The sequence below is a fragment of the Triticum aestivum genome, chromosome 6B (genome assembly GCF_018294505.1).
Source record: "Triticum aestivum cultivar Chinese Spring chromosome 6B, IWGSC CS RefSeq v2.1, whole genome shotgun sequence".
In the NCBI taxonomy this organism is placed as follows: Eukaryota; Viridiplantae; Streptophyta; class Magnoliopsida; order Poales; family Poaceae; genus Triticum; species Triticum aestivum.
The window spans coordinates 95,470,793-95,483,376 of record NC_057810.1 but is presented as its reverse complement, the minus strand read 5'-3'; the positions used below and the strand labels follow the sequence as shown (position 1 = coordinate 95,483,376).

General features: G+C 51.7%; 1 protein-coding gene across 1 annotated transcript in view; it reads right to left on the bottom strand.

Moving 5' to 3' along the window:
- Nucleotides 1-5,055: 5,055 nt before the first annotated feature.
- LOC123138904 (BTB/POZ and MATH domain-containing protein 2-like) overlaps nt 5,056-12,584 on the bottom strand; it is a 35,347-nt gene continuing 27,818 nt past the window's right edge. The window contains exon 3 of the mRNA XM_044558752.1: nt 5,056-5,300. Coding sequence (XP_044414687.1) covers nt 5,056-5,300 — 245 coding nt within the window. The remainder of the gene's footprint in view (nt 5,301-12,584) is intronic.

Sequence of the window (12,584 nt, the reverse complement as noted above, 5' to 3'; positions counted from 1 at the left end):
CCCTAGTCCAGGACTCCCTCACCCGCCACTACAGGGCCTCGGCGCGGGCGTGGATCCGCTGCGGCCGGGGCGTACGGTTGCTCTTCCAGGGCGGTTTAATACACACCTTGAAGGCACGGAATTTGCGGGGTCGTGGGGGGAGTAGGCGCAGTTAATCCCACATCCCCCATGCCTCGCCCCCTCGGCTCCGCCGCCGCGGGGTTATAAGTAGGGGGAGGAGGAGGGCGGCAAAACGCACGCGCGCCCTCCTCTCCCTCTGTCTTGCCTCTTCTCCTCCCTACCGCTGCGCCTTCTCCCCTCATCGGAGCGCTGCTGCAGCTCGTCATAGCCGGCCCTTTCTTCGTCCCTGCCGCCTCGCGCCACCGCCGAGCACGGAGCCCATGGCGCTTAGCGGCCGGGCCGGTGACTGGGACGGCTCCACCGTACACGAGGACCACATTCAGTTCCTCCGAGAGACGCGGCATCTTCCTCGTCACACCGACGTCAAGGTGCGTCTCCCCCCTGCCAAGGAGATTTCTTCGGCACCGAAGGACGGCGAGTACGTCGTCTTTAGGACGCACTTTCTTCGGGGCTTCAGCCTTCCGACGAGCAGGTTCCTCTGCTCGCTAATGGACTTCTACGGAGTGCAGCCCCACCACCTGACGCCGAACACGGTGGTGCTGCTCTTCGCCTTCGTCACGCTCTGGAAAGGCTACCCCGGCACTCTTCCCACACTCGAGCTGTGGGCAGAGCTCTTCTACCTCAAGCTCGGCACCACCACGAAGGGCGAGGCGGCACTCCGGGACCAGGGGCAGGCCTTGCTTCCCAACCATCGCCCTGATGCAGTCCGCCAAACTGTGGCAACAATCGTATTTCTATGTCGAGAACCTCAATCTGGAGCGGAACTTCGTCAACTTGCTGGCTTATGCAACTGATGTCTACTACACAACCTTCTTCTTGTAGACGTTGTTGGGCCTGCAAGTGCACAGGTTTGTAGGACAGTAGCAAATTTCCCTCAAGTGGATGACCTAAGGTTTATCAATCCATAGGAGGCGTAGGATGAAGATGATCTCTCTCAAACAACCCTGCAACCAAATAACAAAGAGTCTCTTGTGTCCCCAACACACCCAATACAATGGTAAATTGTATAGGTGCACTAGTTCGGCGAAGAGATAAAGATACAAGTGCAATATGGATGGTAGATAAAGGTATTTGTAATCTGAAATTATAAAAACAGCAAGGTAACAAGTGGTAAAAGTGAGTGTAAACGGTATTGCAATGATAGGAAACAAGGCCTAGGGTTCATACTTTCACTAGTGCAAGTTCTCTCAACAATAATAACATAGATAGATCATATAACAAGCCCTCAACATGCAACAAAGAGTCACTCCAAAGACACTAATAGCGGAGAACAAACGAAGAGATTATGGTAGGGTACGAAACCACCTCAAAGTTATCCTTTCTGTTCTATCTATTCAAGAGTTCGTAGTAAAATAAAATAAAGCTATTCTTTCCGCTCAATCCATCATAGAGTTCATACTAGAATAACACCTCAAGACACAAATCAACCAAAACCCTAATGTCACCTAGATACTCCATTGTCACCTCAAGTATCCGTGGGCATGATTATACGATATGCATCACACAATCTCAGATTCATCTATTCAACCAACACAAAGTACTTCAAAGAGTGCCCCAAAGTTTCTACCTGAGAGTCAAGAATGTGTGCCAACCCCTATGCATAGGTTCATGGGCGGAACCCGCAAGTTGGTCACCAAAACATACATCAAGAGGCACATGATATCCCATTGTCACCACAGATAAGCACGGCAAGACATACATCAAGTGTTCTCATAAAAGACTCAATCCGATAAGATAACTTCAAAGGGGAAACTCAATTCATCACAAGAAAGTAGAGGGGGAGAAACATCATAAGATCCAACTACAATAGCAAAGCTCGGGATACATCAAGATTGTGCCATAGAGGGAACACGAGAGAGAGAGAGAGATCAAACACATAGGTACTGGTACATACCCTCAGCCCCGAGGGTGAACTACTCCCTCCTTGTCATGGAGAGCGTCGGGATGATGAAGATGGCCACCGGTGAAGGATCCCCCCTCCGGCAGGGTGCCGGAAAGGGCTCCCGAGAGGTTTTTTGTGGCTACAGAGGATTGCGGTGGCAGAACTCCCGATCTATCTTGATATTCAATGGTTTTAGGGTACGTAGGCTTATATAGGCGAAAGAAGTCGGTTGGGGGGGGTGCTCGAGGAGCCCACGAGATAGGGGGGCGTGCCTTATAGGGGGGGGGGGCCCTCCTATATCGTGGAGTCCTCGAGTACCTTCTGATTTGAACTCCACGTCTCCAGGATGATATTCTTCCAAAAAATCACGTTGCCGAAGGTTTCATTCCGTTTGGACTCCGTTTGATATTCCCTTTCTTCGAAATACTGAAACAGGCAATAAAACAACAATATGGGCTGGGCCTTCGGTTAATAGGTTACTCCCAAAAGTAATATAAAAGTGTATAATAAAGCCCATAATCATTCGAAACACATAGTAATATAGCATGAATGCTTCATAAATTATAGATACGTTGGAGACATATCAGCAGCCGGCCCGCCTGCCAAGCCCCAGGCCAACTAGAGCTTCCGACCGAAGACTCTGTCGATCCCCTCTGCCAACACCCTCGCCCGGCTTCAGGTGATGATCGACTCAGAGCGCCTCAGGCCCTCCGACTTGCTGGCCGCCATCATGGAGCGCAGGGTGCTGCCTCTCCATGGTCGGCCCCACATCATCAACACCATGAGTGGGGGCCGGGATCCGTGCGGGATGTCCACCAAGGAGATGTCGGTCTCGGAGATCGTTCGGCTGGTGAACCACATCTCCTACTGCAAGCTGTCGGAGTCGGAGTGGCAATTTGGCAAGCCACCGGACAGCCCGGCCAACCCGCCGCCTACGGTAAGTTCTTTACTTTTCTTTCTTTTTCTCTTTTGCTGGTCCAAGTTCTTCCCGCCGCCTGAGCAGTCGGCCTTGGTGTAGTACTTCCAGGGCCATACGCCCCTCCAGCCGGCTCCGGGCAAGGAGTTCCTGCCGGACCGGTCAGTGAGCGACGAGGGCGACCCCGACTTGGGGTGGCCGCCATGGAGGAGGAGGATGCCACAAGCGGCGATGGAGGGAAAGTGGACGGCTTCTTCGGAGGAGGCCTGGGGGAGTGGCTCGACAACGACGCGGAGGACCACGAACCGCGCCGCGGCCACCACACCGACAGGACGGGCGCATGCTCTTCGACTGTGCTGACTGCGGCAGCCGGCACGCCAAAGCTCCGGGCTGAAGGCGGGCTCTTTGGCAGCCGGACCAAGAAGCCTAAGACCTCGGCCGCCGCGACCAAGCGACACGAGGTTGCTACGAAGGCGGCCCAGTACCAGAGGGTTGCGAAGCCGCGCCCGGGGGTGTCTGTGTAAGTGCTTTTGACTCTCCTTCTGTTACTTTTTGCTTGTTTCTTATTTGCTCTTTCTTCAATGCTTTTTCCTGCTTGCTTAGACAGGGCCCCGCTGTCCGTCTCGCGGGCCCCGGAGGCTTCAGTAGTTGGGGCAGCCAACAACCCTGCTGCCTCCCTCCGCATGGACCCGCTTGCCGACCTCCAGGAGGCCACGAAGAGGAACGCGCATGAGGGGCGTGAGGAGCGGGAGAAGGTGGCCAGGGTGGCGCAGGCGGAGGCTGATGCTACGGCCAAGGTGTAGGCTGAGGCGGCGATCAAGGAACATGTGGATGTGTCCGCCAAGGTGCAGGAGGCGAAGGCGTCCCGTAGTCAGGCCTCCGGGCCCGTCGACTGGTAGCACCCAGAGCCTCCTGCGCCGGAGGCTCCGGAGCCGGCTGGTGGAGCCGGCGTTGTTCAGCCGGCCGTGGAGAAGGAAGGAGGCGGCCCCGGGCTTGGGGAAGAGGTGGCTCCGCCCCCGCTGACTACCGACACGCTGGCCGGCCAGCCTGAGGGGCCGCAGGCGGTGCCGTCTGACGGCCAGCTGACAGTGGGGCCACTTCCCATGGTCCACATCCCGGCGCGCCGGCGCCCGGCGAAAGCGAGCTCGGCGCCGCAGCTGATGGAGGTCGGAGCCTCCAGCTCAGCGATGCCCGATGTGGAGGCCACCAGCGCCAACACGGCAGACTGAGCATCTGGCGGTGGTGGCGGCGCCCTGAACGTGTCGATGCAGGACATCAGACCCAGCTCACCGCGGAAGGCGCCGCCCTCCAGAAGTGCGTGCAGGAGTTCCTGGCGTCACTAGCGGTTGTTCGGGTACGTACTTACTTGTTGTTTTTGTCATCTCGTTGTCTTCGGTGGGGGCGTGCCAGCGCACCCATTGGGTGTAGCCCTCGAGTTCTGGGCTGGCTGCTGAGCAGGCGGCCCAAACTTTAAGGTGAGTTCCGGGTGCTAACCCCCCTTTTTTTCTTTTCTTCTTTTTGTCCTTGCTATAGGACTACCACAACCTCCGCACAGCCACCTACAACTCCCACATCAAGGAGCTGGCCAAGCGGGCCAGCGACTTGAATGAGAGCCGAAGTAAGTGTTCCACCTTTCTTCTCACGGGGGCGCGCCAGCGCACCCGCTGGGTGTAGCCCCCGAGATTCGGGCCGACTGCTGAGCAGTCGGGCCGGATCTTCTGGCAACTACTTTATTTTTGTTGATGCTGATGTCTTCTTTTTATCTTTGTAGAGGCGACTGCTGCACTGCAATAGCGCTTGGGAGAGGTCGAGACCAAGCTCCGCGCCAAGGAGCTAGAGCGCAGCCAGGCGGTGCAGGAATGCGAGTGCCTGAACAAGGAGCTGGCCGACCAGGCGGAGCGGCACAAGGCGGAGGTCCAGCAGCACAAGGCGGAGATCCAGCAGCTGAAGGATGGCGAAGACCTCCTCAAGGCCGAGTTCGAGACTCAGCAACTGGGCCAAGAAGGAGGAGTTCCTGATCGACGGCTACGGGGAGATTGAGGACTTGATCGAGGTAAGTTGTTCTCTTCTTCTTGAGTGGCTGCCGACTGCTACGGGAGCCGTCTTCTATCTTCTCATTTCTTGATCTTTTTCCTTCTCAGAGTGCTTCCCGGGCTACTCCGTCGCCGTCACCTAGGCCATCGAGGCGCAGCGTGCGACATGAAGGGCGGGGGGCGCGGACATTACACCCAACACACCCCGGAATCTCAGCGAGCACCTCTTGGCGGTCAAGACTCGCCTGCAGCCGACCCATCGGATGCTTCGCTGTCTGCAACACGCCGGTGCTCTGGTGCTGGCCGCCCTCTGGCCGGCTGCTCGGATCCCGCGCACCCCTGGTCGGACCTGAAGGAAATATGCCCTAGAGGAAATAATAAAGTTACTATTTATTTCCTTATTTCATGATAAATGTTTATTCATGCTAGAATTGTATTAACCGGAAACTTAGTACATGTGTGAATACATTGACAAAACATATTGTCCCTAGTATGCCTCTACTTGACTAGCTCGTTAATCAAAGATGGTTATGTTTCCTAACCATAGACATGTGTTGTCATTTGATGAACGGGATGACATCATTAGGAGAATGATGTGATGGACTTGACCCATCCATTAGCTTAGCATTATGATCGTTACAGTTTCATTGCTACTGCTCTCTTCATGACTTATACATGTTCCTCAGACTATGAAATTATGCAACTCCCGAATACCGGAGGAACACTTTGTGTGCTACCAAACGTCACAACGTAAATGGGTGATTATAAAGGTGCTCTACAGGTGTCTCCAAAGGTGTTTGTTTGGTTTGCATAGATCGATATTAGGATTTGCCACTTTGTGTTTTGGAGAGGTATCTCTTGGCCCTCTTGGTAATGCTCATCACTATAAGCCTTGCAAGCATTGTGACTAATGAGTTAGTTGCAGGATGAAGTATTATGAAATGAGTAAAGAGACTTGCCGGTAACGAGATTGAAGTAGGTATGATGATACCGACGATCGAATCTCGGGCAAGTAACATACCAATGACAAAGGGAACAACGTATGTTGTTATGCGGTTTGACCGATAAAGATCTTCGTAGAATATGTGGGAGCCAATATGACATCTAGGTTACGCTATTAATTAGTTATTGACCGGAGATGTGTCTCAGTCATGTCTACATTGTTCTCGAACCCGTAGGGTCTGCACGCTTAACGTTCGATGATGATTTGTATTATGAGTTATGTGATTTGATGAATGAAGTTTGTTCGGAGTCACGGATGAGATCATGGACGTGACGAGGAGTATTGATTGGTCGAAACGTAAAGATTGATATATGGGAAGGCTATATTCAGACATCGGAAAGGTTCTGAGTGATTCAGGTATTTTTCGGAGCACCGGGGAGTTACGGGAATTCATCGGGAGAAGTAATGGGCCTTATTGGGCTTTAGTGGAGAGAGGGGAGAAGGTCCAAGAGGTGGCGCGCAGCCTCCCTTGCCCAAACCGAATTGGACAAGGGGTGGGGGCGTAGCCCCCCCTTTCCTTCTCCCTCTCCCTCTCTTTCCTTCTCTCCTACTCCGAATAGGAAAGGGAATCCTACTAGGACTTGGGAGTCCTAGTAGGACTCCCTATGCTTGGCGCGCCCCCTAGGCCGGCCTCCTCCTCCCTCCCTCCCTTATATACAGGGGAGGGGAGGACCCCAAGGACACACAAGTTGATCTTTTAGCCGTGTGTGGTGCCCCCCTCCATAGTTACACACCTCGGTCATATCGTTGTAGTGCTTAGGCGAGGCCCTGCACCGGTAACTTCATCATCACCGTCACCACGCCGTCGTGCTGACGAAACTCTCTCTTGGCCTCAACTGGATCAAGAGTATGAGGGATGTCATTGAGATGAACGTGTGCTGAACGCGGAGGTGCCGTATGTTCGATGCTTGGATCGGTTGGATCGCCAAGACGTTCGACTACATCAGCCGCATTAACTAAACGCTTCCGCTTTCGGTCTACGAGGGTATGTAGACAAACCCTCCTCTCGCGTTGCTATGCATCACCTAGATAGATCTTGCGTGATCGTAGTATTTCTTTTTAAATTACTGCGTTCTCCAACAGTGGCATCCGAGCCATGTCTATGCGTAGATGTTATATGCATGAGTAGAACACAAAGAGTTGTGGGCGATAATAAGTCATACTACTTACCACCAATGTCTTACTTTGATTCGGCGGTATTGTTGGATGAAGCGGCCCGGAACGACATTACATGACCGTGTTCATGAGACTGGTTCTACCGACGTGCTTTTGCACACAGGTGGCGGGCGGGTGTCAGTTTCTCCAACTTTAGTTGAATCAAGTTTGACTACGGCCGGTCCTTGTTGAAGGTTAAAACAACACACCTGACGAAAAATCATTGTGGTTCTGATGCGTAGGTAAGAACCGTTCTTGCTAGAAGCCCATAGTAGCCACGTAAAACTTGCAAAACAAAGTGTTGGGGAATGTGGTAATTTCAAAAAATTTCCTATGCACACGCAAGATCATGGTGATGCAAGTGTATCTTCATACCCTTGCGCTAAGCGGAAGAGTTTAACAACGCGGTTGAGGTAGTCGTACACCTTCACGATCCGCCCCGATCAAGTACCGAACGTACGGCACCTCCACGTTCAGCACACGTTCAACTCAATGACGTCCTCGCCTTCTTCATCCAGCAAGACGGGTGAAGTAGTAGATGAGTTCCGGCAGCACGACGGCGTGATGATGGTGTTGGTGAAGAACAATCTCCGTAGGGCTTCGCCTAAGCACTACGGAAACTATGATGGAGGATAAACTAGAGGGGACGGGGTTTCCGGCACACGGCTTGGTGTTTCTTGATGTGTCTTTGGTGCTAGCCCTGCCCCTCTATTTATATGTTGAGCCCTGAGGTCGAAACTTGGAGTAAAAGCCTCCTCAAAGTCGGTTTTGCCCGAAAGGCAAGAGTCATACACAGACTCCAGGGCTGGATGCCAGGGTTCCCGGCGTCTACCCCCTAGTCGCTAGGGTTCCCGGCATCTACCCCCTAGACGCCAGGGTTCCTGGTGTCTAGCCTCTGGTCTCCGCAAAACTTCCTTTTGCACTTTCCAAAAGCCTCGCGGGCTTTCCCCTTTGGCCCAAATAACGTGTTCTCGTACCCAAACATTTTGGGAAACATCCGGAACACCTTTCGGTGAATCCCGAAACCCTTCCGGAGATCAGACACTATTGTCCCATATATCAAACTTTATCTCCGGACCATTCCAGAGTTCCTCGTCATGTCTGTGATCATATCCGAGACTCCGAACAACATTCAGTCAACAACATACATAACTCATCTAATACTATATCGTCAACGAATGTTAAGAGTGCGGACCCTACGGGTTCGAGAACTATGTAGACATGACCAAGACACTTCTTTGGTTAATAACCAATAGTGGAACCTGGAGGCCCATATTGGCTCCTACATATTCTATGAGATCTTTATCGGTCGAACCGCATAACAACATACGTTGTTCCCTTTGTCATCGATATGTTACTTGCCCGAGATTCGATCATCGGTATCATCATACCTAGTTCAATCTCGTTATCGGCAAGTCTCTTTACTCGTTCCATAATTCTTCATCCCGCAACTAACTTATTAGTCACAATGCTTGCAAGGCTTATAGTGATGAGTATTACCGAGAGGGCCCAGAGATACCTCTCCGACAATCGGAGTGAGAAATCCTAATCTCGAAATACGCCAACTCAACAAGTACCTTCGGAGACACCTGTAGAGCTCCTTTATAATCACCCAGTTACATTGTGATGTTTGGTAGCACACAAAGTGTTCCTCCGGTTAATGGGATTTGCATAATCTCATAGTCATAGGAACATGTATAAGTCGTGGAGAAAGCAATAGCAACATACTAAACGATCAAGTGCTAAGCTAACGGAATGGGTCAAGTCAATCACATCATTCTCTAATGACGTGATCCCGTTAATCAAATGACAACTCATGTCGATGGTTAGGAAACACAACAATCTTTGATTCAACGAGCTAGTCAAGTAGAGGCATACTAGTGACATTATGTTTGTCTATGTATTCACACATGTACTAAGTTTTCGGTTAATACAATTCTAGCATGGATAATAAACATTTATCATGAAATAAGGAAATATATAATAACTTTATTATTGCCTCTAGGGCATATTTCCTTCAGTCCCCCACTTGCACTAGAGTCAATAATCTAGTTCACTCACCATGTGATTTAACACCAATACTCACATCTGTGTGTGATTAACACCCATAGTTCACATTGTCATGTGATCAACGCCCGAAGGGTTTACTAGAGTAAATATTCTAGTTCACATTGCTATGTGATTAACACCGAAAGAGTACTAAGGTTTGATCATGTTTTGCTTGTGAGAGAAGTTTAGTCAACGGGTCTGTCACATTCAGAGCCGTATCTATTTTGCATACATTTTATGTCCACAATGCTCTGCACAGAGCTACTCTAGCTAATTGCTCCCACTTTCAATATGTATCCAGATTGAGATTTAGAGTCATCTGGATCGGTGTAAAAGTTTGCATCGATGTAACTCCTTACGACAAACTCTTTATCACCCTCATCACCGAGAAACATTTCCTTAGTCCTTACTAAGGATAATCTTGACCGATGTCCAGTGATCTACTCCTAGATCAAAATTGTATTTCCGTGCCAAACTCAGGGTAGGGTACACAATAAGTCTGGTACACAACACAACATACTTTATAAAACCTATGACTGAGGCATAGGGAATGACTTTTCATTCTTTTTCTCTTTTCTGCCATGGTCGGGTTTTGAGTCTTACTCAACTTCACACCTTGCAACATAGGCAACAACTCCTTCTTTGACTGTTCCATTTTGAACTACTTCAAAATCTTATCAAGGTATGTACTCATTGAAAAATCTTATCAAGTGTCTTGATATATCTCTATAGATCTTGATGCTCAATATGTAAGCAGCTTCACCGAGGTCTTTCTTTGAAAAACTCCTTTCAAAATACTCCTTTACATTTTCCAGAAAATTCTACATTATTTCCGATCAACAATATGTCATTCACATATACTTTATCAGAAAGGCTTTAGTGCTCCACTAAAAAAAAGACACATCCGTGACATTTTGGGCCGAACGAATTTTTTTTCTGTCATACATATGACACTTCTATGACGATAATTGTGACAAAACCTGGTATCATCATAGATGTGGTGGGCTGCTACTTCTATGACAAAAAATCATGACAGAAAATGGGCTTTTCGTCCTGGGCGGGCCGGAGACGCAGCTGCATGACATTCTTTGGGCCGTCGATGACGGGAAAAACCGTGGTAGAAGCGAGGGCGAGAAAAATTTCGGGGAGTTCCCGGTTACGGTGGGAGGTCGGGGGCCGAGTGATGCGCATTTCTCTCGTACACATACACGCGTGTGTGCGAGGTGTTGGCTCTAACTGAACCCAACCGAGGCATTGGGCTCTAACTGAACCCGAGCGATTGCACTGCAGGCTACGCATTACTGAACCCAAGCCATTGATCGACGGCTGTTAACTGAACCCGAACGAGCGATTACTGAACCCGAACCCAAGCCATTGCCTCTGGATGGATAGGACCCCGTGGTGTGGAGGGCTGGATGAATAGTAGACGGTGGAGGGGTGCCCGTGGAGGGGTGGTTGAACAGTAGCCGGTGGAGTAGCACGCGGTGGAGGCTGGATGAACAGGAGCCCGTGGAGGCTGGAGGAGGTCGACGGTAACATATGGAGGCTAGAGGAGTTCGACGATGGAGATGAACAGTATCTCGTGGAGTCCCGTTTTGCGGTACACCACACCCCTCCCGATGAACCGGACCCCCATTTCGACCGTAGCGCTCCAACACAAGTCCGTTTCGTCCGTTTTGCGGTACGCCACACCCCTCCCGATAAACAGGACCCCCGTTTCGACTGTAGGAGGTCCGTTTCATCCGTTTTGCGGTATGCCACACCCCTCCCGATCAATAGGACCCTCGTTGCGACCGTAGGAGGTCCGTTTCCTCCGTTTTGCGGTACGCCACACCCCTCCCGATGAACAGGATCCCGTTTCAAACGTGGCCGGTCGAACATAAGGCCGTTTCCTCCGTTCTGCGGTACGCCAGGCCTCGTTTCCATCGCCTGTTCCATCCAAGCCCTCCCGATGAACACGACCACGCATTCCATTCCGACCCAGCCGGTTGGCTCCCCATGAACACAACGATGACGCTATTTCTCCGTTCCGACCCAACCATGTACACGAGCCCTGGCCGTACGTATGCGCGAGTAGGCATTCAAGACCCCGCCCGTATGTACACATACGTGGACGTATTTTGTTTCTTGCACACTGGCCGCTATACGTACGTGTACATGCTACGTGCGCGCCTCAACTACGACACGTGCGCGCCTCTACATCGACCAATATATATGTATGTACACGTTCGCGACCAGAATGACAACGCTACGTACGCTTCGACCAGGTGGGTCCCTACTGTGAGGCACTTCCTTGCGTGTGAAAATGTAGCTGGTGGGTCCCAACAGTCAGGGGGGCAAATCGTTTTCCCCCCCGGATGCACTTCCTTGCGTGCGAAGATGTAGCTGGTGGGTCCCAGCAGTCAGGGGGGCGAATCATTTTTTTTGCCCGGACGCACTTCCTTGCATGCAAAGATGTAGCTGGTGGGTCCTACCAGTCAGGGGGGCGAATCGTTTTTTGCCCGGGCGTACTTCCTTGTGTGCGAAGATGTAGCTGGTGGGTCCCAGCAGTCAGGGGGACAAATCATTTTTTTGCGCGGATGCACTTCCTTGCATGCGAAGATGTAGCTGGTGGGTCCCAACAGTCAGGGGAAAACATTTTTTTCGTGAAATACAGTGGCCCGTACGGTGGGTCCCAGCTGTCAGGTGGAGGAATAATTATTTTCCGCGTAATAAGGAGGCACTTCCTTGCTGCGGCCGTCGACCCAGCTGTCAGCCTCTCCACGTACAGTCCACGTCCAATGGAAGTCGTTCCTTGACCACGTTGACCAGTCGCGCCGAGAGCACCAGGGTGGTGGACGACGGTGAGGCCTAGGAAGGGGACGACAGGGAGCCGGGGAAGACGCGGCAGTGGAAGCCTGCGCGGAGAGGAGTACGTGGATTCACTGGTTTGGCTGCGATGTGAGACTACCGTCGCTGCAGGGCCTGGCCAGCGGTGGGAATAGTAGGGGGTGGTGAGGCCTCCGCGGTAGCACAGCCGGCCACGGGAGGCAGGAGCATGCGACACAACGGACGCTGCTTTGGGCGGCTGGAGCAAGAAGACCAGAGGTTGAAGAAGCACTACGGTCGTTGGATGGACATCGTACGGTCACTGGAGCTAGAATCGTTTATATTGACTAAGTTGACAAAGCCCTCTGTCCCCGTCAACTTAGTAGGCCCACAAGTCAGCCTCCCACCAAGGTGGGTCCCAGCTAGCAGGGGGTATTCATTTTTTGTGCGTAATAAGGAGACACTTCCGGTGGGTCCGAGCTGACAGCAGAGGGGACATTTTTTTCACGAAATACGGTGGCCCGTTTGGTGGGTCCCAGCAGTTAGGGGCAAACGTTTTTTTCGCGAAATACTGGTGGCCCGTCCGGTGGGTCCCTGCTGTCAGGTGGAGGAATAATT